The sequence below is a fragment of the Macaca thibetana genome, chromosome 14, assembly GCF_024542745.1.
Source record: "Macaca thibetana thibetana isolate TM-01 chromosome 14, ASM2454274v1, whole genome shotgun sequence".
Taxonomy (NCBI): Eukaryota; Metazoa; Chordata; class Mammalia; order Primates; family Cercopithecidae; genus Macaca; species Macaca thibetana.
The window spans coordinates 9,150,216-9,176,226 of record NC_065591.1 but is presented as its reverse complement, the minus strand read 5'-3'; the positions used below and the strand labels follow the sequence as shown (position 1 = coordinate 9,176,226).

At 50.7% G+C, this 26,011-nt stretch overlaps 3 protein-coding genes across 10 annotated transcripts in view; 2 read left to right on the top strand and 1 right to left on the bottom strand.

Moving 5' to 3' along the window:
- Positions 1-26,011, bottom strand: part of FAU (FAU ubiquitin like and ribosomal protein S30 fusion) — a 231,467-nt gene that overhangs the window by 41,328 nt on the left and 164,128 nt on the right. The window contains exon 1 of one of the 5 annotated variants that reach the window (XM_050757348.1): positions 25,645-25,654. The exons of the other annotated variants lie outside the window; for them this stretch is intronic. The gene's annotated coding sequence lies outside the window, so the exon portion shown is untranslated. Of the gene's footprint in view, positions 1-25,644; positions 25,655-26,011 lie in introns of those variants that run through there. 5 annotated transcript variants of the gene reach the window in all.
- On the top strand, positions 10,434-13,201 carry SPDYC (speedy/RINGO cell cycle regulator family member C). Its single transcript, XM_050757299.1, has 6 exons — positions 10,434-11,282; positions 11,709-11,767; positions 12,031-12,116; positions 12,222-12,393; positions 12,473-12,803; positions 12,973-13,201. Exons 1-6 carry the CDS (start codon positions 11,141-11,143, stop codon positions 13,005-13,007), a joined length of 825 nt encoding a protein of 274 aa, XP_050613256.1. The 5' UTR covers positions 10,434-11,140; the 3' UTR covers positions 13,008-13,201.
- Positions 21,317-26,011, top strand: part of CAPN1 (calpain 1) — a 33,078-nt gene continuing 28,383 nt past the window's right edge. The window contains exons 1-4 of one of the 4 annotated variants that reach the window (XM_050757138.1): positions 21,317-21,504; positions 22,844-23,111; positions 23,272-23,341; positions 23,615-23,733. In XM_050757138.1, coding sequence (XP_050613095.1) covers positions 21,332-21,504; positions 22,844-23,111; positions 23,272-23,341; positions 23,615-23,733 — 630 coding nt within the window. In that variant the 5' untranslated portion in view covers positions 21,317-21,331. Of the gene's footprint in view, positions 21,505-21,549; positions 21,939-21,986; positions 22,112-22,843; positions 23,112-23,271; positions 23,342-23,614; positions 23,734-26,011 lie in introns of those variants that run through there. The other 3 variants (XM_050757141.1, XM_050757139.1, XM_050757140.1) reach the window with 3 other exon arrangements.

Sequence of the window (26,011 nt, the reverse complement as noted above, 5' to 3'; positions counted from 1 at the left end):
ACTTTCCTTGTTGCTTGCATGTCATAATTTCTGTTGAAAAAATGTACTTTTAGGCCGAGTGCAGTGGCACATGCCTGTAATTCCAGCACTTTGGGAGGCCAAGGCAGGCAGATCACCTGAGGTCAGGAGTTCGAGACCAGCCTGGCCAACATGGTGAAACCCCGTCTCTAGTAAAAATACAAAAAAATTAGCCGGGCGTGGTGGCACATGCCCATAATCCCAGATACTTGGGAGGCTGAGGCAGAAGAATCGCTTGAACCTGGAAGGTGGAGGTTGCAGTGAGCCAGGATGGTACCATTGCACTCCAGCCTGGGCAACAGAATGAGACCCCCTCTCAATCAATCAATCAATCAATCAATCAATAAAATGTACTTTTATCCAGTTTCATCCACATTGCTGAGAATGACAGAATTTTGTTCCTTTTATGGCTGAACAATATTCCACTGTGTGTATATACCACATTTTCTTTACCCATTTATCCACTGATAGGCACTTAGACTGATCCAATATTTTGGCTATTGTGAATAGTACTGCAATAAATATGGGAGTGCATTTAAAAATATATACTTATATGAACCTAATGTTTTTATTACAATGTACTTTTTTGTTTGTTTGTTTTTTGAGACAGAGTCCGTCTGTCGCCCAGGCTGGAGTGCTGTGGCATGATCTTGGCTCACTGCAACCTCTGCCTCCCGGGGTCAAGGGATTCTCTTGCCTCAGCCTCCCAAGTAACTGGGATTACAGGCGTGCACCACTACGCTCAGCTAATTGTTGTATTTTTAGTAGAGACAGGGTTTCACATATTGCCCAGGCTGGTCTCAAACTCCTGACCTTAGGTGATCTGCCTTCCTTGGCCTCTCAAAGTGCTGGGATTACAGGCGTGAGCCACTGTGCCTGGCCAAAATGTACATTTTAGATAATACATTGTAGGATGCCAGTCCTCTCTTAGGAGTCAATGTTGTTACTATTTGGTTGGCCATTTCTTTTTTTGTTTAGTGACTTGGCTGAATTAACTTTGTGAAGTGTATTTTCCTTGCAGTGTTTAGCCTAGAATGTCTGTTTTCTGATTTTTTTTTTTCTTTTAAAAAAATCTAGCTACTGGGCCTGGTGGCTCGTGCTTGTAATCCCAGCACTTTCGAGGTTGAAGCAGGAGGATAGCTTAAGCCCAAGAGTTCAAGGTAGCAGAGAGCTATAATCATGTCATTGCACTCCAGCCTGGGTGACATAGCAATACCCTGTGTCAAAAAAAAAAAAAAAAAATATATATATATATATATACACACACACACATACACACACACACATATTTTAGCTTGGCTCTCTAGGGGTCACCCCTGGTCAGCATAAATCACTTATGGTCAAAGTGACCATAAACCACTTATTGGTCAAAGTTCGTGCTTAAGTTTCAGATTTTCCTCTTTACTAGTAGGTATGTGTGTGGCCTGCAGACTGGCTACTGCACTTCAGTGAGTTTATGTTTTTGTCTATGTTCAGTCAGCGAATATGCTTCCCCATTTGCTGTATGTGCCTTTAGGATAATTTACAGATTTGAAATGATTGGGTTCTTAAAATAAATCTTTCAGGCTGGGCACGGTGGCTCACACCTGTGATCCCAGCACTTTGGGAGGCCGAGGCGGGTGGATCACGAGGTCAGGAGTTCGAGACCAGCCTGGCCAGTATGGTGAAACGCTGTCTCTACTAAAAATACAAAAAATTAGCCGGGCATGGTGGTGCGCACCTGTAGTCCCAGCTACTCAGGAGGCTGAGGCAGGAGGATTGTTTAAACCTGGCAGGCAGAGGTTGTAGTGAGCAGAGATCACACCACTGCATTTCAGCCTGGGCAAGAGAGTGAGACTCCGTCTCAAAAGTAAATAAATAAATAAATTTTTCTAGTTAAATGGTTGTTTTGTTGGGGAATGGATCTGCTGAGCTCCTTACACCACTATTCTGGGAATTGGTATTAAAATTATTTTAAATGTCTTGTTCCTATGGTTCCCTCCCCTTTGTCATGTATTTGTTATATTTGTCTTTCTCCTTTTTTCCCCCCGAAACAAGGTAACTAGTGGTTTGTCTTTTTTTTTTTTTTTTTTTTTGAGACAGATTCTTGCTCTGTTGCCCAGGCTGGAGTGCAGTGTACCAAACATGGCTCACTGCAACCTCTGCCTCTGAGGCTCAAGCGATCCAGCATGCCCAGCTAGGTTTTTTGGGGTGTGTGTGTGTGTGTGTGTGTGTGTGTGTGTGTGTGTGTGTTTTGTTTCATAGAGACAGGGTCTCTCTATGTTGCCTAGGCTGGTCTTGAACTTCTGGGTTCAAGCAACTCTCCCACCTTGGCATCTCAAAGTGCTGGGATTGCAGGTGTGAGCCACTGTGCCAGGCTGTGTTTGTCTTTGTTAATAATGTCTCATTTTCGCTGGGTATGGTGGCTCTCATGCCTGTAAAGCCAGTACTTTGGGAGGCTGAGGCAGATGGATCACGAGGTCAAGACATCGAGACCATCCTGACCTACATGGTGAAACCCCATCTCTACTAAAAATACAAAAAAGGTAGCTGGGTGTGGTGGCGCCCACCTGTAGTCCCAGCTATTCAGGAGGCTGAGGCAGGAGGATTGCTTGAATCCTGGAGGCAGATGTTGCAGTAAGCCGAGATTACACCACTGCACTCCAGCCTGGCGACAGACAGACTCTGTCTCAAAAAAAATAATAATAATGATGTCTCATTTTATTACACTGTGCTCAGAGAATATTTGTATATTTCTACTTTTTTTAATGTACTGATGATTTCTTTGTGACCTAAGATATGATCATTTTTTTGTAAATATTTTGTTTCTTTGGAAACATGGTTGTTTTTTTTCCAGGGCAATTTTTCTTAGTTGATGTGTGTTGAATTTTGTTTTCAGATTTTTTAAAATATCAGCTCTGTACGGATCTATTCATCTTCTTTCTATTCGTTTTTGTGGTATTGGATGGTTTTCAAGATACCTAGCTCAATAGCACACTGTAAGGTCAATATAGCAAAGTTCAGATGCTTTAGAAGCTTTTTATTTGTTTGTTTTGGTGTGGGGGTGGGTAGGGTTTTGTGTTCTCCCATTGCGTGGTTCTCTTTTGTCTTGTAGGACCCTCAATTTCTCCCTTCTGCATTTTCCCACTTCACTTAATGCCCACGGATGCTTCTGGCCCGTTTTAGCACCCGCCCCCGACCTTTTTTTAAACCGCTCCGGCGGAATCAATGGACTTTAACAACCTCCCTTCCTATCGCACACACTTGTGAGCCCCTTCCCTGAGGTCTGAGCTCTGACTTCCCAGGACGTCTTCTTGGTATTTTCAGATTTTAGAATGTCGCCGTCTTTCTGATGGTGGCTCTCGACCAACCCCAGCCCGGCCACTCCTGTCTCCCCTCCTTCCCCAACTTTTCTTGGCACAAAGCCTCGTGCCTGGGAGAGGCGACAGCGCACGATGGCGTGCGGGGATTTTGTCGCTTTCTTTTTATTTACAGTTATCTTGAAGTTTGGACCTTCTCTGCTTTCAAGTTATGCTGACACTGTGGTTTTGGCAGCGTTTTATTTTTTCTTTCTTGTTGCCTGGAGCTGTGTGGGGAGCAAAAGTTGGCGGTTGGGGAGCCAGGCAGCCCCTTGGGCCTCAGGACCGCTCACTTGTGACTTTTTAAGATGGAGTTCAGTTCGTCAGCTTGTCTTATTTTCTAACGCGCATTTGAGGTCATAAATTCCTCTCTAAGAATTACTAGTTGTGTCCTCCAACTTTGACAGACAATATTTTCTATCTTTCTTTTTCTTCTTCTTCTTCTTCTTTTTTTATGCTCTGTTACCCAGGCTGGGGCAGTGGCGCGACCTCGGCTCACTGCAACCTCCCCCTTCCGGGTTCACGCCATTCTCCTACCTCAGCCGCCTGAGTAGTTGGGACTACAGGCGCACACCACCACACCTGGCTTTTTGTATTTTTAGTTAGAAACGGGGTTTCACTATGTCGGCCAGACTGGTCGCGAACTCCTGACCTTGTGATCCACCTGCCTCGGCCTCCCAAAGCACTGGGATTACAAGCGTGAGCCACCTCGCCCGGCTGCATTTAATTAATTTTTAGGAAGATGTTCTGTGCGTGCTTTTCTGCCTTTGTTGGGTGCAGTGCTACCTTATTTGTCCACTAGGTCAAATTTGTTCATCATATTCTTCCTATCTTTTACTGCTTTGCTAACTTTTTTGCCTTGCATGTGCCATCAGATCTACAGTTACGTTTGTGATTTGTTTTCTGTGTGGTTCTGTTGATTTTATACACACACACACACACACACACACACACACGGTTTGTTGCTTATTGACTTTATTTTTAGGAGTAAACAAATTACTATATATATATTTTTTTCTTTACCTGGATTCTGGTTAGGTAATTATACACATTTTTTTTTCTTCCTTCCCTCCCACCCTTCTTTCTTTCTTCTCCTTCCTTTTTCCTTTTATTTTTCTTTTCCTTCCTATTTCTTTTCCTTTATTTTCCCTCCCCTTCTTCCCCTTCTCTTCTTTCCGACAGGGTCTCCCTATGTTAGGCCCAGGCCAGTACTACGGGTGCACACCACCACATCCAGCTATATATTTTTAAAATCACTTTCGTAAACTCTCTTTCTTTCTAGTTATGCTTTTTGCCCAGAGTGGTATTTTTTTTTTTTTTTTTTTTTTTTTTTTTTTTTGAGACAAGGTCTCACTCTGTCACCCAGCAGGCTGGAGTGCAGTGGTGCAATCTCGGCTCACTGCCACCTCTGCCTTCCAGACTCAAGCGATTCTCCTGCCACAGCCTCCCGAGTAGCTGGGATTACAGGCATTCACCACTACCACCCACCTAATTTTTGTATTTTTAGTAGAAATGGGATTTCACCATGTTGGCCAGGCTGGTCTTGAACTCCTGATCTCAAATGATCTACCTGCCTTGGCCTCCCAAAGTGCTGGGATTACAGGCGTAAGCCACTGCGCCTGGCCTAAAGTTGTTTTTTTTTGGTTTGTTTTTTGTTTTTTTGTTTTTTTGAGACAGAGTCTCAATCTGTCGCCCAGGCTGGAGTGCAGTGGCGTGATCTCCACTCACTGCAAGCTCCACCTCCCGGGTTCACACCATTCTCCTGCCTCAGCCTCCGGAGTAGCTGGTATTACAGGCACCCGCCGCCACACCCAGCTAATTTTTTTTGTATTTTAGTAGAGACGGGGTTTCACCGTGTTAGCCAGGATGGTCTCGATCTCCTGACCTCGTGATCCGCCCGTCTCAGCCTCCGAAAATGCTGGGATTACAGGCGTGAGCCACCGCGCCCGGCCCTAAAGTTGTTTTAATATACTAGTGTAGTTATCCCAGCTTTCTTTTCTTTCTTTCTTTTTTTTTTTTTTTTTTTTGAGAAGGAGTCTGGCTCTGTCGCTGGGGCTGGAGTGCAGTGGCCGGATCTCAGCTCACTGCAAGCTCCGCCTTCCGGGTTTATGCCATTCTCCTGCCTCAGCCTCCCGAGTAGCTGGGACCACAGACGCCCGCCACCTCGCCCGGCTAGTTTTTTGTATTTTTTAGTAGAGACGGGGTTTCACCGTGTTAGCCAGGATAGTCTCGATCTCCTGACCTCGTGATCCGCCCGTCTCGGCCTCCCAATGTGCTGGGATTACAGGCTTGAGCCACCGCGCCCGGCCCAGCTTTCTTTTAGTAATTGCATATTATTTTTCTATCTTTATATTTTCCAATTTTTAATTAATTAATTAATTAATCTATGTTTTAGAGACAGGGTCTTGCTGTGTCACTCAGGCTGGTTAGAGTGGCAAGATAATAGCTCACTGCAACCTTGAACTCCTGGGCTCAAGTGATCCTCCCACCTCAGCCTCTTGAGTAGTTAGGACTGCAGGCACGTGCCACCACACCAGGCTAGTTTATTTTTTTTTTTTTTTTTTTTTTTTTTTTTTTTTTTTTTTTGAGGCGGAGTCTCGCTCTGTCGCCCAGGCTGGAGTGCAGTGGCGCGATCTCGGCTCACTGCAAGCTCCGCCTCCCGGGTTCCCGCCATTCTCCTGCCTCAGCCTCCCGAGTGGCTGGGACTACAGGCGCCGCCACCACGCCCGGCTAATTTTTTTGTATTTTTAGTGGAGACGGGGTTTCATTGTGTTAGCCAGGATGGTCTCGATCTCCTGACCTCGTGATCCGCCCGTCTCGGCCTCCCAAAGTGCTGGGATTACAGGCTTGAGCCACCGCGCCCGGCCGCTAGTTTATTTTTTGTAGAGATGGGGCCTTGATGTATTGACCAGGTTAGTCTCCAACTCCTGAACTCAAATGATCCTCCTGTCTTGGCCTCCAAAAAGTGCTGAGATTATAGGTGTGAGCCAATGGACCTGGCCATATATATATATTTTTGAGCTGGCAGTATGTTATTCTGTTTTATGTGTATCCTTTTATATCCTTTTATGTGTATCCTTTATAGCATGCAATGTTAACATGTGATTTTATAAATTATATATACATTTACATGAATATAAATTTTATAAATAGTATATTAGTTAGCATAGAATAAATTTTGCTGTGATAATTGTAACAGGCAGAATAATAGACTCCCAAAGATGGCTACATTCCATTTCCCAGACCTGAGAATATGTTATCTCACATGGCAAAAAAGACTTTGCAGATGTGATTAAGTTAAGGATCTTTTTTGAGACCAAGGCTTGCTCTGTCGCCCAGGCTGGAGTGCAATGGCATGATCGCAGCTCACTGCAACCTCCACACCCTAGGCTCAAGCAATTCTCCTGTCTCAGCCTCCCGAGTAGCTAGGATTACAGGCATGTGCCACCTTGCCCTGCTAATTTTTGTATTTTTAGTAGAGGAGGGGTTTTGCCATGTTGACCAGGCTGGTCTTGAACTCCTGACCTCAGGTGATCTGCCCGCCTCAGCCTCCCACAGTGCTGGGATTACAGGGGTTAGCCACCTCTCCCAGCCAAGTTAAGGATATTGAGATGGGGAGATTATCTGGGCAGATTGAAGAGCGCAATGAATCATGTGATTCTTTTTTTTTTTTTTTTTTTTTTTGAGACAGAGTCTCACTCTGTCGCCCAGGCTGGAGTGCAGTGGCCAGATCTCAGCTCACTACAAGCTCCGCCTCCCGGGTCTACGCTTCTCCTGCCTCAGCCTCCCGAGTAGCTGGGACTACAGGCGCCCGCCACCTCGCCCGGCTAGTTTTTTGTATTTTTTAGTAGAGACGGGGTTTCACCGTGTTAGCCAGGATGGTCTCGATCTCCTGACCTCGTGATCCGCCCGTCTCGGCCTCCCAAAGTGCTGGGATTACAGGCTTGAGCCACCGCGCCCGGCTCATGTGATTCTTAAAGGTGAAAGAGAGAGGCTGGGCGCAGTGGCTCATATTTGTAATCCCAGCACTCTGGGAGGCCAAGGCGGGTGGATCACGAGGTCAGGAGTTGGAGACCAGTCTGGCCAATATGGTGAAACCCCGTCTCTACTAAAAATACAAAAATTAGCTAGGCGTGGTGGCACTTGCCTGTAGTCCCAGCTGCTTGGGAGGCTGAGTCGAGAGAATCACTTGAACCCGGGAGGCGGAGGCTGCAGTGAGCTGAGATGGCACCACTGCACTCCAGCCTGGCTGACAGAGCAAGATTTTGTCTCAAAAAAAAAAAAAAAAAAAAAAAAAAAATGAAAGAGAGGCAGAAGAGGGGTCAGAGTCAGAAAGATTTGAAGACACCAAGTTATTGTCTTTGAAGAGGGAAAAAGGAAGTCACACTGGGAATGCAGGCAGCCTCTGGAAGTTGGAAAAGGCAACGAAATGGGTCCTAGAACTCCCAGAGCGAGGAATCCTGCTGCCACCTGGATTTGGGCCTAGTGATACCCATTTTGGACTTCTGACCTCTAGAACAGTAAAGTAGTAAATAAGTGTTGTTTTAATCCACTAACTTTATGATCATTTGGTAGAGCAACAAATAGAGATCCAGTACAATAATAACCCCTCAGTGTCAGTGGTTTTCAAATACAAAAGTTTGTTTCTTGCCCATATTACGTGCCCTTCACAGTTTGGCTTTGGCTCTGTCCCATGTCTTCTGTGTCCCAGAACCCTGGCAAGAGAGGCTGCCCCTACCAGGGGGACACCAGGCTCAGGGCAGATGGAAAAGCACAATGGCAGAACCACATTGGGGCTTTGAAAGCATCAGAGAGGTGCTTTGATGCTCTGCTTCATGTCTTCTATATCCCAGAGCCCTCTCTTGTCAGGGTTCTGGGATACAGAAGACATGGAGCAGAGTGAAAGCCAAACTGTGGGCTGAGCGCCGTGGCTCATGTCTGTAATCCCACCACTTTCTGAGGCCGAGGCGGGCAGATTACTTGAGGTCACGAGTTTGAGATCAACCTGGCCAACATGGTGAAACGCTGTCTCTACTAAAAATATAAAAATCAGCCAGGTGTGGTGGTGCTCACCTGTAATTCCAGCTACTCAGGAGGCTGAGGTGGGAAGATCACTTGAACCCAGGAGGCGGAGGTTGCAATGAGCTGAGATCATGCCACTGCGCTCCAGCCTGGGTGTCAGAGCAAGACTCTGTCTCAAAAACAAAACAAAACAAAAAAATAGCCAGGCGTAGTGGCACATGCCTGTAGTCCCAGCTACTCAGGAGGCTGAGGCAGGAGAATTGCTTGAACCCTGGAGGTGGAAGTTGCAAAGAGCCAGGACTGTGCCGCTGCACTCCAGCCTGGGCAACGGAGTGAGACTCTGTCTCAAAAAAATAAAAAAATAAAAACAGATATTCTCCCCAGTGTAGGAGATCAGTGTCAGATCTCCAAGGGTGGCACTGAAGGAAATGAGCCTGGACACCCTCCCAAGGTTAAAGTGACTAGCCCACTCCCAGGCTTCTTTTAGGTACCCTTTCCTGATCTCTAACCTTAATTATGGGGGGGAGAGGAGAATAGTTGAAAACACAGCTGGTCTAGGAGATTCATTCCGTTTCATGGAACACCTCTGTGCAGGCTGTGTCCAGGAACAGCTGTAGACCACACAGTCAGGCTACCCAGCGTGTGGGCCCAGCAGCCAGGCTGGAACTCTATCTCCACTTACCTGCTGAGTGGCTGGCAGGAAGTTACTCAGCCTCTCGGTGAGCAACCCAAACTCTGTGTGTTAGTTGTTTGTTCATTGATAAAATTAGGCTTCTCATCATTCTCATCAACTTCACGCGCTTGCTGTGAGGAACACATGAGCTGATGCCATCACAGCCTCCTCAGTAGGCAGCAGTAGGTGTTTAGGGAGCTGGCTATGGAGGCTGCCCCGCTCACTGCTTCCTTTCTAGGGGAGGCCAACTTCACATGCGTGCACACACACAAACAGGGCGGCCTGATGCAGACCAGCTGGTCTAGAAAGGCCTTCACGGCCTCAGGGAGCCTGGGAGGCGGCTTGGGGGAGACCATGAAACGCAGATAGATCAGAGACCCAGAGATCAGAGAGACCAAAGGACCCAGAGATCCAGAGACATCCAGACACCAGAGGCAACAAGAAAGTGAGAGGCTCAGAGGCCCATTGAGACCCAGGCAGCTTGTTCTGTGTTACGAGGGGAAAAATAAAATAAAAAACAAAAGAAACAAAAGAGAGACCCAGGGATCCTCACTGAAACCTAGAGACTCAGGGAGGCCAATATATTCAGGGACACCCATAGAGAGCCAGAGACCCTGCCGCAGCAAGGCACAATCAGTGAATCAAAACTCGCTCACCAGGCCCTCGCAGTCCAGCCCTCATTTCCCGGCTCAGCACCTTGGCGCTGCGTTTATCAAGAGGGGAACAGGGATCCTAGCTCCCTGCCCGTCCTATGGGGTCTCAGGCCCTGGGGTCCAGCTGGCCTGCCTTCACGTCTCTTATAGTTGATGAAGCTTTGGAGAGGCTTTCACCCTGGGGAGCCACAGCTGGGCGCCGACTGGGCTCACAGGCGGAGAGGCAGGCGGTGAAGGCCAAGCCCCGCCCCCCAGGAAGGCCCTGATTGGTGGACGGGCTGCTCTGGGCAGGGCCGCCCTCAGGCTATATAAGCCCGCTCGCTGTCTACACGGGCGTTCTGCTCTGGGCAATTCCTGAGTTCGGGTAAGGCGCTCTGGAGGAGGAGGCTGGGCTGCTTGTGCGCGCCGAGGTGGAGACTGGCCCCGGGGTGGTCGACTGCACGTTCTCCTCAGCCCCGTGGTTGGCGTCACTCTCGCGGGGATGAGGGTGGGTTTAGGACAGGAGCTTGAAATGTTTGAAGTGGCCCCATCAGCTTGCTCTAAATTCAGGTATTTCTCTAATTTCGTTCATCCCTGAGGACCTCAGTTTCCCCTCGGTGTAAGGGATCAGTGTGGCCCTTTCAACTCTGCTTTGGTGAGGGGTCGGGGGTGGTTGTGAGTTGGGGCCTGGAGGAGCAGTTAAGCTCTGGGTTTTTTTTCTTTTTTTGCCAGGCGCCGTGGCTCACGCCTGCAATCCCAGCACTTTGGGAGGTCAGGAGTGTGAGACCAGCCTGGCCAACACGGTGAAACCCCGTCTCTACCAAAAAATACAAAAAATTAGCCGGGCGTGGTGGCGCATGCCTGTAATCCCAGCTACTCGGGAGGCTGAGGCTGGAGAATCACTTGAACCCGGGAGGCGGAGGTTGCAGTGAGCCGAGATCGCGCCACTGCACTCCAGCCTTGGCGACAGAGAGACTCTGTCTCAAAACACACAAACAAACAAACGAAACCCGAAAAACCTCTTGGGGTTTTGGAGACCAAAGACTTCACTTTTAACTGCCTGTGAGGTTTTCAGTTTCCTCTTTTAAAAATGGGTCCGAGTTAATCTTACCTCCTTACCAGAATGGAATAAGATAAGGCCCTTAAGCACAGCTCCAGGCACTTAGGAAGCCCTCAGCCGTGCTTGTTGCTGCTGTTACTCTGGCCTGTCCTGGGGTGCCAGGAGGAGGGCGGGGGTGCCGCAGCCCATAGCAACTCTTTGCTTCTTTTCTGACCTCCCCACTCCTCTTGCATCCCAACTGCCTTCTATTCTGAGCCCCCAAGTCTCTGCACCCACCCCTCCGCCGTCCTGGCCCCTGTCACCATCCTCTTGATTTGTGGGCGTCATGGGGGTACATGCTAAGTCCTGAGCCTCCTTTCTCTACAGGTCAACCTGCCCCATCTCCATTTCTTATGAGATGAGTGACTCCCAAGACCCCACCACTTCCCCTGTAGTTACCACCCAGGTAGAGCTGGGGGGCTGCAGCCGGCAAGGTGGGGGCAATGGGTTCCTCCGTTTTCGCCAGCACCAGGAGGTCCAGGCCTTCCTCAGCCTTCTGGGTGAGTTTGGAGGGCTGGCACGGGAGGGACTGTGAGGCCAAGTGTGAAAGCAGACGTGAAGTGTGAGGTCTCACCTTCCTGTACAGACATCTGAGGCCTCTGACCCTCACCCTCTCAAGGTAACCCAGCTTAGGCAGGTAGGAGGGGAGTCCTCTCAGAAACTGGGTTCAGGGCCAGGCGCCGTGACTCATACCTATAATCCCAACACTTTGGGAGGCTGAGATGGGAGGATTACTTGAGACCAAGAGTTCAAGACCAGCCTGGTCAACATAGTGAGACCTCATCTCTATTTACATTAAGAAAGAGAGAGAGAAAGAAGAGAGAGAGAGAGAGAGGGTTCAGTGGCGGCTTGGGCTTTGGAGCTTCTGATGCCACTCTTCTCCATGGAGGCGGTGGTAACCTGCGTCCTGTCTTCTCTACCCTCAGAGGACAGTTTTGTCCAGGAATTCCTCTCCAAAGACCCCTGCTTCCAGATTTCAGATAAGGTGAGAGAGCACAGGCTGGGGGTCTCTTGAGGTTCAGGTTGAGTTGGTGGGAATTGAGTGCCACTGCTTTATTGGGTGCCCTGGTCTGGTAGGGAGAGCCACTCCCCTTCCACCCTTACCAGTTCATCTTTGCATACCCCTTCCCACCATTTTACTGACTTTCTTTCCCTGCAGCACAACCTCCTTGGGTGCAAATGAACCTGGGTGCAAGCCCCTCCTCCTCAGAGGATAACTAACCCCCCGACCCTGATCTGTCTCTGCAGTATCTCCTGGCCATGGTGCTGGTCTACTTCCAGCGCGCCCACCTGAAGCTCAGCGAGTACACCCACAGCAGCCTGTTCTTGGCCCTGTGAGTGGCGGGGGCAGGCAGTGGAGGCATTATTTGCTGGAGGTGTCGGATGGGACGGGGCAGATGTGTGGCCTCTGCTCCCTGACCCTGTGCCTCTGTGGCTAGGTACCTTGCAAACGACATGGAGGAGGACCTGGAGGGGCCCAAATGTGAGATTTTTCCATGGGCCTTGGGAAAAGATTGGTGTTTACGAGTGGGGAAATTCCTGCACCAGAGGGATAAGCTTTGGGCACGGATGGGTTTCCGGGCTGTTGTGAGCCGCCAGTGCTGTGAGGAGGTGAGGTTGTGGAGGCAGCCTGGGGTGTGGGGAAGGCTGGGGTTCCCACCCCATTTACTGTCCACTCTGCTCTTCCCAGGTCATGGCAAAGGAGCCATTCCACTGGGCTTGGACTCGGGACCGGCGCCCCCACCATGGTGGGGTTCAGAGGGTCTGTCCACAGGTCCCTGTTCACCTTCCCCGGGGTCCTGGCCTCTCGCCGCCCCACTGTTCCCCCTGTGGCTTGCCCCAGCACTGCAGCCGCCACCAGCTTAAGCCTGTGTCATCCAAGTGCCCTTCTCTGACCTCGGAGTGTCATCGTCCTCCTTCCCAAAATTATCTCTCAAGGGTCAAAAACACCTGGGGTGGGGACTTTCTCATCGTCTTGCCCCCGCAGATGCAACTGGAACCAGGCACCTACTCCCTCCGCAGTGAGTGCAGGATGGGACAGCAGCTGCAGGGCTGGTGTGGGAGCTTGGGAGGCAGGAGTGAGGACCAACAGTATGAGAGGGAGTGCTGTGGGCCTGGAATCGACGTGCTGCCCTTCCTGTGTGAGCTCGGCAGGTTTCCTCTCTGAGCCTCACTCTTTCCTCTCCGCAGTCTTCCCAAAGCCTCTGGCACGCCCTGGGCACTGAAGCCCTACAGGGTGAAGAACAGCATGCCTGCTGGCCCGCTGACTGACACACCACTGGCTATGCCCCCACCCCTGCCCCTTCCTCCCAGCCCGCAGCTTGTGCCCACTCTGGTCCTGGTCCCCTCTAATAAATTCATGTCCACAGGACACCAACTGTGCTTAGGTCCTGGCCTGGTTCCTTGACCCAGGGTTGGGGTAGGGAGGAGGTGTCTACCAGGGTTACACCATGTGAGCACAGGCTGTGTAACAGCTTGGCCCCTTCCCATTGGTGGCCAGTTATTCTGAGCCTCAGTTTCCTCTCTGTGCTGTCCATGCCTATGGATGATGAGATCTACACAGTCTAGATGGGATTAAGTGAGATGAGGTATCTGCAGCCCTTAGAAGAGGGCCAGGGAGCCGAGCCTGGTGGCTCACACCTGTAATCCCAGCACTTTGGGAGGCTGAGCTGGGTGGATCACTTGAGGTCAGGAGTTCAAAACCAGCCTGGCCAACATGGTGAAATCCCTTCTCTACTAAAAATACAGAAATTAGCGAGGCATGGTGGTGGGTGCCTGTAGTCCCAGCTACTCGGGACACCAAGGTGGAAGAATTGCTTGAACTGGGGAGGCAGAGGTTACAGCAAGTTGAGATCACGCCACTGAGCTCCAGTCTGGTGACAGAGTGAGGCTCTGTCTCAAAAAAAAAAAAAAAAAAAAAAAAGGAAAAAGGGGGGGCTGGGGCCAGGAACATATTGGGAAACAAAATTTGAATGGAAAACAGCTCTTTATTTAGTCTAGAAATGCCTTCAGGGCCAGGTTTACTTAGGAATAAGACTTGATCACTTCCTTGAGCTGCAATCAAATATAATATTGTAATTATAATAACCCCCTCTCCCCCAAGAGACATGGGGACTCAAAAGGGTTAATTTCTTTCTTTTTTTGAGACTGAGTCTCGCTTTGTCGCCCAGGCTGGAGTGCAGTGGCGGGATCTCGGCTTGCTGTAACCTCTGCCTCCCAGGTTCAAGTGATTCTCCTGCCTCAGCCTCCTGAGTAGCTGGGATTATAGGTGACCACCACTGTACCTGGCTAATTTTTTTGTATTTTTAGTAGAGATGGGGTTTCACCATGTTGGCCAGGCTGGTCTCGAACTCCTGACCTCATGATCCACCCACCTCGGCCTCCCAAAGTGCTGGGATTACAGGCGTGAGCCACCATGCACAGCCCAAAAAGGGTTAATTTCTTAATGGAGGAGATAGGAAGGCTTCCCAGAGGAGATGGCAATTGGACTGCACCTGGATATTCATGGAAGGACAGTCTAGAGTAGTGATTATGGCTTGGTCTTTGGAGCCAGCTTTTTAAATTCAAATTTCAGGTCTCTGGGTTAGCTTGGCATGTTATTTAATCTCCCTGTGCCCTCATTGACTCATCTGTAAAATGGGTTATTCTGAGATGTGAATGGGTTAATCCCATGGAAGGGTTTAGAACAATGTCTGGCATGAACAAGTGTGAACCCTGGGTGTTCCAGTGGAGGAAACTGCCTAGAGAAAGGCTGGTGAGGAGGGTGTTTAGGGGGTGAAGATGGAGAAGGGTAGCAGAGAATAGACAAGAGTTAAGAAAGCCTGGAGACTGAGGACATTAGAAGCCAACACAAGGACTAAAAAGTATTTTAAATATGTTTTTCCAATAGATAATATATTCACATGTATATTTTAAACCAAGAGCCACCCTCCTACCCCTGACTTCAGCTCCCTGGTTCTCTGCCCTGAAATCAACGAAAGCAATGTTTCTCCTGTCTTTCCAGAGAAAGAGTCTAAACTTATAGAAGCCCATGTGGTATAATAAAAATTTTTAAAAATATATAGATGGCTGGGTGTGGTGGCTTACACCTGTAATCCCAGAACTTTGGGAGGCCAAGATGGGAGGATCACTGGAGCCCAGGAGTTCAAGACCAGCCTGGGCAACATAGTGAGACCTCATCTGTGCCAAAAAATTTAAAAATTAGCTGGGTGTGGTGGTGTGTGCCTGTAGTCTCAGCTACTTGGGAGGCTGGGGTAGGAGAATCACTTGACTCCAGGAGTTGGAGGCTGCAGTGAGCTATGATCGCACCAGGGCGCTCCAGCATGGGCAACGGAGCGAGAGCCAGTCTCAAAATACATATGTATGTCTATTTGGTTCCTGACAGAGCTCCTGAAACCCTTGTAATTTTCTTTTTTTCTCGCTCTGTTGCCCAGGCTGGAGTGCAGCAGCACGATCTCGGCTCACTGCAAGCTCCGCCTTCCGGGTTCACGCCATTCTCCTGCCTCAGCCTCCTGAGTAGCTGGGACTACAGGCGTCCACCACCACGCCCGGCTAGTTTTTTGTATTTTTAATAGAGACGGGCTTCCACCGTGTTAGCCAGGATGGTCTCCATCTCCTGACCTTGTGATCCGCCCACCTCAGCCTCCCAAAGTGCTGGGATTACAGGCGTGAGCCACTGCGCCCGCCCTTAACCCTTGTAATTTTTTTTTTTTTTTTTTTTTTTGAGACAGAGTCTGGCTCTGCCGCCCAGGCTGGAGTGCAATGGCCGGATCTCAGCTCACTGCAAGCTCCGCCTCCCGGGTTCACGCCATTCTCCTGCCTCAGCCTCCCGAGTAGCTGGAACTACAGGTGCCCGCCACCTCGCCCGGCTAATGTTTTGTATTTTTAGTAGAGACGGGGTTTCACCGTGTTAGCCAGGATGGTCTCGATCTCCTGACCTCGTGATCCACCCGTCTCGGCCTCCCAAAGTGCTGGGATTACAGGCTTGAGCCACCGCGCCCGGCCAACCCTTGTAATTTTCTAAGTGATAGAAGTGTCTTTTCTTGATAGCAACCCTTCCACCTCTATTATTCCTAATAAGATTATTACACCTGAGTTTATGCTAATGAGGTGACAAGACCGGGGGCTGGGGGACTAAAGATTGGGTTATAAAAACGGATGGATGTGCTGGGAGGGTAGAGAGGGCCTGGAAGCTCTGTGTACCATACCCCCAGTGCCTTGCCCTATGCATCTCTTCCATCTGGCTGTTTTGGAATTGTTTCCTTTATAATAAACAGGTAATATCCTAGGAAGTGAGGCACTTTCCTGAGTTCTGGGAGTTGTCTACTGCATTATCAAACTGAGGTGCTGGGGGAACCTCTGAATTTGTAGTTCGCCAGAGAGAAGCATTCCCTGGGTACCCCATTTGTGGCTATCTGAAGTGGGGGCAGCCTTCGGGTACTGAAGCCTTAACCTGTGGGGTCTGTGCTAACTCCAGAAGTAAGTGTCAGAATGGAATTGAATTGTTCAACACCCCATTGGTATTGGAAAATTGGTGTGGAAAAATGTATTTCGTGAAAAAAAGACAACACACTGATATGTATATATTTCCCACACCGTTTTTATTAAATGCCAGAATTCTCTGCATCCTGTTGTGCACTTATGAATGCATTATGAAGTTTATTTATTTATTTATTTATTTTGAGAAAGTCTTGCTTTGTTACCCAGGATGGAGTGCAGTGGTGCGATCTTGGCTCACGCAACTTCCACTTCCTGGGGTCAAGCAATTCTCCTGCCTCAGCCTCCCGGGTAGCTGGGATTATAGGCATGCACTACCATGCCCTGCTAATTTTTGTATTTTTAGTAGAGACAGGGTTTTGCCATGTTGGCCAGGCTGGTCTCGAACTCCTGACCTCAGGTGATCTACCTGCCTCAGCCTCCCAAAGTGCTGGGATTACGGGCATGAGACACTGCACTGGCTATTTTTTTTTTTTTCCTTTTTGTGAGACAGCATTTTGCTCTGTTGCCTAGGATGGAATGCAGTGGCACAATCTCAGCTCACGGCAGCCTCCGCTTTCAGAGTTTAAGCGATTCTCCTGCCTCAGCCTCCCAAGTAGCTGGGATTGCAGCCATCTGCCACCATGCCTGGCTAATTTTTGTATTTTTAGTACAGAACGGGATTTCACCATGTTGGCCAGGATGGTGAAGATGGTCTTTTATTCATACATTTCTTGCTACAGCTGTGTTGTATTAATCTTTTTTTTTTTTTTTTTTTTTTGAGAAGGAGTCTCGCTCTGTCACCCAGGCTGGAGTGCAGTGGCCGGATCTCAGCTCACTGCAAGCTCCGCCTCCCGGGTTCATGCCATTCTCCTGCCTCAGCCTCCCCAGTAGCTGGGACTACAGGCGTCCGCCACATCGCCCGGCTAGTTTTTTTGTATTTTTTAGTAGAGATGCGGTTTCACCGTGTTAGCCAGGATGGTCTCGATCTCCTGACCTCGTGATCCACCCGTCTCGGCCTCCCAAAGTGCTGGGATTACAGGCTTGAGCCACTGCGCCCAGCCTAATCTTTTTTTTTTTTTGAGACGGAGTCTTGCTCTGTCGCCAGGCTGGAGTGCAGTGGTGCAATCTCGGCTCACTGCAACAACCTCTGCCTCCGCGGTTCAAGTGATTCTCCTGCCTCAGCCTCCCGAGTAGCTGGGATTACAGGCACGCACCACCACGCCTGGCTCATTTTTTGTATTTTCAGTAGAGTCAGTGTTTCCCCATGTTGGCCAGGATGGTCTCGGACTCCAGACCTCATGATCCGCCCGCCTCGGCCTCCCAAAGTGCTGGGATTACAGGCGTGAGCCACTGCGCCTGGCCATCTTTTTTTTTTTTTTTGAGATGGGTCTCACTTTGTCACCCACGCTGGAGTGTAGTGGTGCGATCTTGGCTCACTGCAGCCTCGACCTCCTGGGCTCAAGACATTCTCCCGCCTCAGCCGCACAAATAGCGAGGACCACAGATGTGCACCACCATGCCCTGCTAAATTTTGTATATTTTGTAAAAAGGGGGTTTTGCCATGTTGCCTTGACTGGTCTTGAACTCCTGAGCTGAAGGGATCCCCCGACTTTGGCCTCCGAAAGTGCTGGGATTATAGGTATGAGGCACCACTCCCGGCCTTGTGTTCTTGTTTATGGATATACCATGAAGTAACTAATTGCTTATTGATCAACATTTAAGTTGTTTCTAGGATTCTGGTAATCCTATGGTGTGAGACTTTTTTTTTCCCTCCAGATGGAGTCTTGCTCTATTGCCCAGGCTGGAGTGCAATGGCACAATCTCAGCTCACTGCAACCTCCGCCTCCTGGGTTCAAGCTATTCTCCTGCCTCAGCCTCCCGAGTAGCTGGGATTACAGGCACAGGCACATGCCACCGTGCCCGGCTAATATTTTGTATTTTTAGCAGAGATGGGGTTTTACCATGTTGGCCAGGCTGGTCTTGAACTCCTGACCTCAGGTGATCTGCCCACCTCGGCCTTTATTCTTAAAGACAGGGTCTTGCTCTATTGCCCAGGCTGGAGAAGTGACACAATCATAGCTCACTACAGCCTCCAACTCCTCAAGCCATCCTCCCATCTCAGCCTCTGGAGTAGCTGGGATGACAGGCATGCACCACCACACCTGGCTAATTTTCTTTTTTTTTTTTTTTTTTTTTTTGAGGCGGAGTTTCGCTCTGTCTCCCAGGCTGGAGTGCAGTGGCCGGATCTCAGCTCACTGCAAGCTCCGCCTCCCGGGTTTACGCCATTCTCCTGCCTCAGCCTCCCGAGTAGCTGGGACTACAGGCGTCCGCCACCTCGCCCGGCTAGTTTTTTTTTTTGTATTTTTTAGTAGAGACGGGGTTTCACCATGTTAGCCAGGATGGTCTCGATCTCCTGACCTCGTGATCCGCCCGTCTCGGCCTCCCAAAGTGCTGGGATTACAGGCTTGAGCCACCGCGCCCGGCCACCTGGCTAATTTTCTAACTTTTTTATAGATGGGGTCTCATTATGTTGTCTCATTATGTTGCCCAGGCTAGTCTCAAACTCCTAGCCTCAATTAATTCTCCTGTCTAGGCCTCCCAAAGTGTTAGGATAATAGGAATGAGCGACCACACCCAGACCATGATTTTTTTTTAAATATATATGGAGAAAAATACTCCTGTAAGATGTTAATTGTAAATGTTTTCAGCCGGGCGCGGTGGCTCAAGCCTGTAATCCCAGCACTTTGGGAGGCCGAGACGGGTGGATCACGAGGTCAGGAGATCGAGACCATCCTGGCTAACACGGTGAAACCCCGTCTCTACTAAAAATACAAGAAAATTAGCCGGGCGAGGTGGCGGGCGCCTGTAGTCCCAGCTACTCGGGAGGATGAGGCAGGAGAATGGCGTGAACCCGGGAGGCCGAGCTTGCAGTGAGCCGAGATCGCGCCACTGCACTCCAGCCTGGGGCACAGAGCAAGACTCCGTCTCAAAAAAAAAAAAAAATTAAAAAAAAAAATAAATAAATAAAAAATAAAGTAAATGTTTTCTTCAGTCCATCATTTTGACATAACTGTATGGATTTTTAATGTAGTAAAAAATGCAATTTTATGACTTTTGGGTTTTGTGTCATAGTTAAAAAGACCGTTTCCACACTTGAGATGATATAAAAAGTTTCTCCTTTAGGTTCTGGCTGTGTTTTTTTGTTTTTTTGTTTTTTTTGAGATGGAGTTTCGCTCTTGTTGCCCAGGCTGGAGTGCAATGGTGCAATCTCCACTCAACGCAACCTCCACCTCTGTCTCCCGGGTTCAAGCAATTCTTCCAAAGTGGTGGTGATCATTTTACCCTCTCTTGGTGTATGAGAGCTCCAGTTCTTCTATATCCTTGACAACATGACAATACTTGATTTGGTCAATCTTAAATTTTAGCAATTCTAGCAGGTGTTCTTTGAGAAGCAGTCCTTCTAGTGACTTTAGTTTACATTTCCCTAAGAGTAATGCACTCAGTGCTTTTTCATGTGCTTATTTGCCATCCAGAGATCTTTTTGGATGAAGTGTCTATTCAAATGTTTTGTCCATATTTTGACAGGCACGGTGGCTCACCCTGTAATCCCAGCACCTTGGGAGGCAGAGGTGGGCAGATCACTTGAGGTCGGAAGTTTGAGACCAGCTTGGCTAACATGGTGAAACACCATCTCTACTAAAAATACAAAAATTAGCCTGGCGTGATGGCGGGCACCTGTTATCCCAGCTACTGGGGAGGCTGAGGCAGGAGAATTGCTTGAACTCGGGAGGCGGAGGTTGCAGTGAGCCAGGATCATGCCACTTCACTCCACCTGGGTGACTGAGGAAGACTCCATCTCAAAAACAAAAACAAATACAAACACCAGAAAACAAATGTTTTGTCCATTTTTATTGGATTTTTATTCAATTGTAAAAGTTCTTTACACAAGTCCTATATCAGATAGAATTTTCACAAATATTCTTCCTAGTCTATGGCTTATCTTTTCATTTTTAATAGTTTTGTGCATTTTGAAGAACAAAAGGGTTTTATTTTGATGAAGTTCAATTTATTGATTTCCTCTATCATTTATACTTTTTGTGTCATATTTAAGAAATCTGGCCAGGTGCCAAAGTTCACACCTGTAATCCCAGCACTTTGCGAGGCTCAGGCAGGAGGACTGCTTGAGCCCAGAAGTTCATGACCAGCCTGAGTAACACAGCAGGACCCCATTTCTACAAAAAACTTAAAAATTAGCTGGGTGTCGGGGCACGTGCCTGTAGTCTCAGCTACTCAGGTGGCTGAGGTGAGAGATCTCTGGAGCCCAGGAGTTTAAGGTTACAGTGAGCTGTGATCAGGGCACTGCACTCCTGCCTGGTCAATGAAAGCAAGACCCTGCCTTTAGAAAAGAAAAAAGAAATCTTTTCTAAACCCAATATTGTTAAGATAGTCTCCATTTTTATCAAATCCATCTACTTCTGCCTGCCAACTCTCTAGTTTAAGCCACCGTTCTCTGTCCCTGGACACCTGCGCAGAAAGCCTAGGAGCTGGTTCCATCCCTCACTCATCAGATTAGATCAGCGGCTCTTAACTTTTGAGGGGTCATGGGCCCTAGAGTCCTGGGAACACTATGTAGTTTCCTCAGCAAAATGCTTGCATCCACAACCTGCAAGGCTGCAGCAGCTGCTGGGCTGGGACTGCGAGACCAGCGAAAAGCCCTGACTTGGGAGGGTCTCAGGGGTCTCTGCAGTCTTCCCACCCACACCCCCGGCCTCCGCGCCGAATCCTGGCCCCCCAACTTCTTGCAGCCCATGAAGCAGGACCTCCGGGTCCTGGAGGTGGGGAGTGGGGGCTGCCGTGCTGCTTGGGCCTCTGCCGCCCTCTCCTGGGTAAGGTGATACATGGGCGCTTCCAGGTGGGTGGGCTGAGAGCTTGGGGGAGAGGACAGGGATGTCCACCTCTCGAAGTTTCCAGGTTCAAGAAACCCCAGAACGTTAAAGAAAGATGGGCTCCCGCAATTGCCCATCCCCATCCCATAGGCTGCACGCATGCGGAAAGCCGGGCCAAGTGGGGCATGGACTTACCCAAGGTCACGCAGCGAGCCCGGTCCCCCAGGGTTCCCCTGGGGAGCGCCGAGCAGGGGCGCGGCGCGGCCCTGCGGGGAGAGGCTGCCGTTTACGGAGTGTCCGGCAGGGGTCTGCTCGCTGCCAGCCCGGTCCCTCTTCAGAGCAGCTGCCGCAGCCCGAGGTAATCTCAGCCCCGTGCCTGGGCGGACTGGGAGCGGCGGGAGCAGCTGCGGCCGCGCGGAGCGAGGGGAGCTGGGGACGGGGCGGGCCCGGGACTGCGGGAGGCGGCGCCGCCGCCCGATCGCCCGGGAATGCCCGCCGGGGCGCGCGTGGGGTGCGGCCGTCCGGCCCTGCAACTCGAGCTGCTGCCCCTGGTTAAAAATACCCCCTGCCCGGCCCTCCTCCTCCTCTCCCCACGGTGCCCTTCCGCCGCGCCCCAGAGCCTCCCCGCCCCACCCGCGCAGGCCCCTCCCCGGGGACTGCTCTGCCTTTTACTAATCTGTCCTCTCGCGGAATTGGCCCCCGGCCTGCGGAGGGAGGGGCGGGAAGACACCGTGGGTAAGAGATAGTCAGAGACCGTGCCGGAGAGATAAGGGAGAGCCGAGAGGAAGCGGGGTAGGAGCCCCAGGAGGAGGAGGAGGAGGAGAAGGAGAAAGGGAGGGCGGAGGGCGGAGGGGCGGCGGGAGGAGGGCGGGGAGGAGCGCTCTTCCTGGTTGGGCCCAGCCCTGAGCTGCCACCGGGAAGCCAGTCTCAGGGACCGCAGCGACCCCCAAACACCCCTCCCCCAGGTAAGAAGCTGGGTGGCCGAGCCAGGATTCTTTGACCCTGGCCACTGCTCCCGGGCTGAGGGGCTGCCCCAGTTCGGCCCCTTTTGGGGGCCCTCTGCGTGCCTGGGGCAGGGGCGGGGGCTGGAGGAGCGGCACAGCCTGGGCGCCTGTCCCAGCCTGGCTCACAGCTGTCCCCAGGGGCTGGGCTAGGGCCCACCAGCTCTGATATGAGCCTGCTGCGGGATGTTCCCAGGGACTGGGTTAGGGCCCACCAGCTCTGATATCGAACCTGCTGAGGGGGCCTGAGGAGGGGGACCCCGACTGGGGTTTTCAGCCCACGGCACGGAGCCGGTGCGCAAGGAGCTTGGTTAATTTGGGGAGGGGGTTGCAAGCCAGTGAACAGGATCAAAGAGGCCTTCCCTGCTGTGTCCCACCTGCCCAGTTCCTTGTGCTGTCTGGAGGCTCCGCCCTGCCCCACCTGACCTGCTGGCTCACCACTGAGCTGCAAGCCCCTGACAATGGGATCCGGGAAAGGAGAGGTGGCCGGCACGCCTAGGAACTGGGAAACCCCTTTCTTGTATTCACTGGGAGCACCGAGAGGTGGCTAAGAACCCTACTTCTGTGAGGGGAGCAGTGAGGCAGGGAAACCCCAGGTTTGGGGATGGATAAGCAGGGGCAGGAGAGCAGCGCTTGCAGGCAGGAATTCTAGTCTTAGGAAGGCCTGCGTTCTGAGCAGGCCCATCTTTCCGGCAGGATGGCGGAGGAGATCATCACACCGGTGTACTGCACCGGGGTGTCAGCCCAAGTGCAGAAGCAGCGGGCCAAGGAGCTGGGCCTGGGCCGCCATGAGAATGCCATCAAGTACCTGGGCCAGGATTATGAGCAGCTGCGGGCGCGATGCCTGCAGAGTGGGACCCTCTTCCGTGATGAGGCCTTCCCCCCAGTGCCCCAGAGCCTGGGTTTCAAGGACCTGGGTCCCAATTCCTCCAAGACCTATGGCATCAAGTGGAAGCGTCCCACGGTGAGAGGGGCCATCCTGGGTGGGACTCGGCTGAGCCCAGATCCTGGATGAGGAGTAGGGATGGGACTTCATGTCTCTGGTGGGCAATGGGGTCAGGGGTGGCCTGGTGCCAATTTCTGGGAGGGGCTGGCCCAGGAACAGGACTCTGGGTCTCTCGCAGGAGCTGCTTTCAAACCCCCAGTTCATCGTGGATGGAGCCACCCGCACAGACATCTGCCAGGGAGCACTGGGTAGGCCCCCAGGGCGTGGGGTCCTGGGTGTTTTTTCCACAGTAGTTCCCCATTCCCGCTCCTTCAGGCTCTGCCCCAACCCCTCCCTCTTGCAAGCCCAGGCAGGCTCTGGCTATCAGCACTGGGGCTGGTTTGCCCAGATTACTGGGTCTTTTCTGCAAGCCCAGGGGAGTTAAGTGGCACCCTGGCCAAGGAACCCCAGATTCTCCCTAGCACCTGCTTCCCCCCGGGGCAGGTTGGTAGAGCAGGCTGATGTTCTCCCTCCCTCCCCAGGGGACTGCTGGCTCCTGGCGGCCATTGCCTCACTTACTCTTAACGACACCCTCCTGCACCGAGTGGTTCCACACGGCCAGAGCTTCCAGAATGGCTATGCCGGCATCTTCCACTTCCAGGTGAGGGCCCCCCTGGGGAGGAGGGGAGCAGGCACTGGGGGAGATGTGGAAGGATGACCCACAGCACCTGCAGTTAGGGCCACACCCTGTGGGGCCAGTCCTCCCTGTAGCAGGTATTTGACCTCTCAGTGCCATCTCGGGTCTGTCATGTGTGAAGTGACTGGGCTGGGCAGTTATTTCAGCTGGCAGTTTTCCTAGGTGGTTGTATGTATCAGGTAGAAAGTGCTTGAAAGAACAGAAAGACGTTTATGTTATATCCTGTGGGACGAATTCCGATCCTCCCGGAGGTCGGTCTCAGTTGCCCCATCTGAGAAAGGAGTGGTCGCTGGGGAAAACAGATCAGCCTGCGTGGCCTTCTCCACCTGTCAGGCCTCCTATCCCCCAACTCCTGCGCTTTGGCAAGGTCTGACTGAGCCCAGCAGAAAAGAAAGACTCGGGATTAAGTCTATGTAAACGAGCTTTTCCTGACGGTGTGCCCAGGGTCCATTTTTCAAGTCACACCAATCAATTCTCAATGATCTGCCTTTGGGAGGGACATGCCCAGCAACCAGGAATGAAGCCCTCTGGCCTTGGAGGCCCCAGCCCTGCCCGAAGGACTCCTGTGTGTTCCCTCCTTCTGCCTGGTTAGAGAGCCCCTTTTGCTATTCTGTCCTTGCCCGCCTTGCGCAGGTGGAGGTGGTCCTCGGAACCCAGGGCGCGGAACCCACGGTGCCGATCCACTTTGGCTCAGCGCCACACCCACCCGCTCTAGTCTGCAGGGGCGCAGCCTCGCCCCCTTCCCTCGCTCCTCCAATCCACTCCTTCCTGGCCTTCGATTGGCCAGTTCAGTACCCGCCACCCACACTCTCCACAACCTGGGCTCCTAGGGCCGCCTCCTCTCCTCCCCGCCACCCTCCCCGCGTTGTCCTGGCCTCGACCCCTCAGATGATACCTCGAGTCCTTGGTCGTTTCTGACCCCAGACGCCTTGGGCCACGATCCTGCCCTGGGAAACCTGCCCCTTGTGGCATCTCTGAAGCAAAGCATCTGCCCATCTTATGGTTGTAGGATCTGGATGCCACATTTTCACTGCTCATCCAATGACATAGGTGTCCCCTAACCCCCTAGAATAGGGAGGGAAGAGCTAGGGGGCCATGGCCTAAAAGGGGGCTAGTTCTGGAAAGCCCAGGCCCGAGAGCTTTCCCACCTCTCTGTGCCTGAGGAGGAACCCTGTTTGTTCAGTGACTCACTAAAGGCTTTGTGCCTGTGTGGTCTTGTTTAAATCTTCCGTGAAGAAGGCACTGCTGCTCCTTTTTATTGATAGGGAAACTGAGGCTCAGAGGCGATAATTTTCCCAGGATCATGTAGCTAGTGTATCTCCAGCATACATGTACATATCAAATATACACGTCTATATGTGGTATGCATGTATTAGTATACATCAAATATGCATATATCTAGTATATACTGTACAGGCAAAGGAAAGCATCCCCTTAGCCCTCTGAGGGTTCACTGAAAAATCAACTCACAAAAGGAGGTTACTCGGAGAAATGGCAGACAAATCGATTAGCCTGCAGCATGGGGTCGGGAACCAGAGTGATCACCCCAGCCCCACAGTGGGTACAGAAGCGTATATACATACCATCCCGAGGTTACAGGAAGAATGGGGGCTCGAAAATGGCCAAAACCAGGTTCTGGTGGTAAATCAGGTTATAGTGGCAAGACAGGCTATGGAAGGGGAGAAAAGGGGGGCTGGGTAGCAAAGGCGGTCTTGTTATGTAGATGAAACCTCACAGGTAGCAGCCCTCAGACAGAATAGATGGTAATTATTTCTTTCAGACCTTTAAAGGGTGTCAGGCTCTCGGTCTGACAAGGGAAGGCCTTAGAGAAAGCCTGGCACCATCAATGCAGATTTTCTCTACGGATGCAAATCTCCCCCACAAAAGACAGTATTACAGGGCTACTTCTGTTTGCAGACCCTCTGAACAGCTATCTCAAAATATGTTGAAGAAGTATATTTTGGGGTGAAATGCTTTGATTTCCTTCAATACCCAGATACATGTATCTAGTGTATATGTAGCATACATGTATCTAGAGGTATACATGCATCTAGCATGTATCTAGTATATGTGATCAAGTATACACACATCTAGTATGTATCTGGTACACCTGATGTAGTATACATCTAGTATGTATCTAATATATATGATTTAGTCTACATATATCTATTATGTATCTGGGATGTAGAATCCCGCATCTAGGAAGTTATGTATCTAGATACATATCTAGATCCTAGAATGT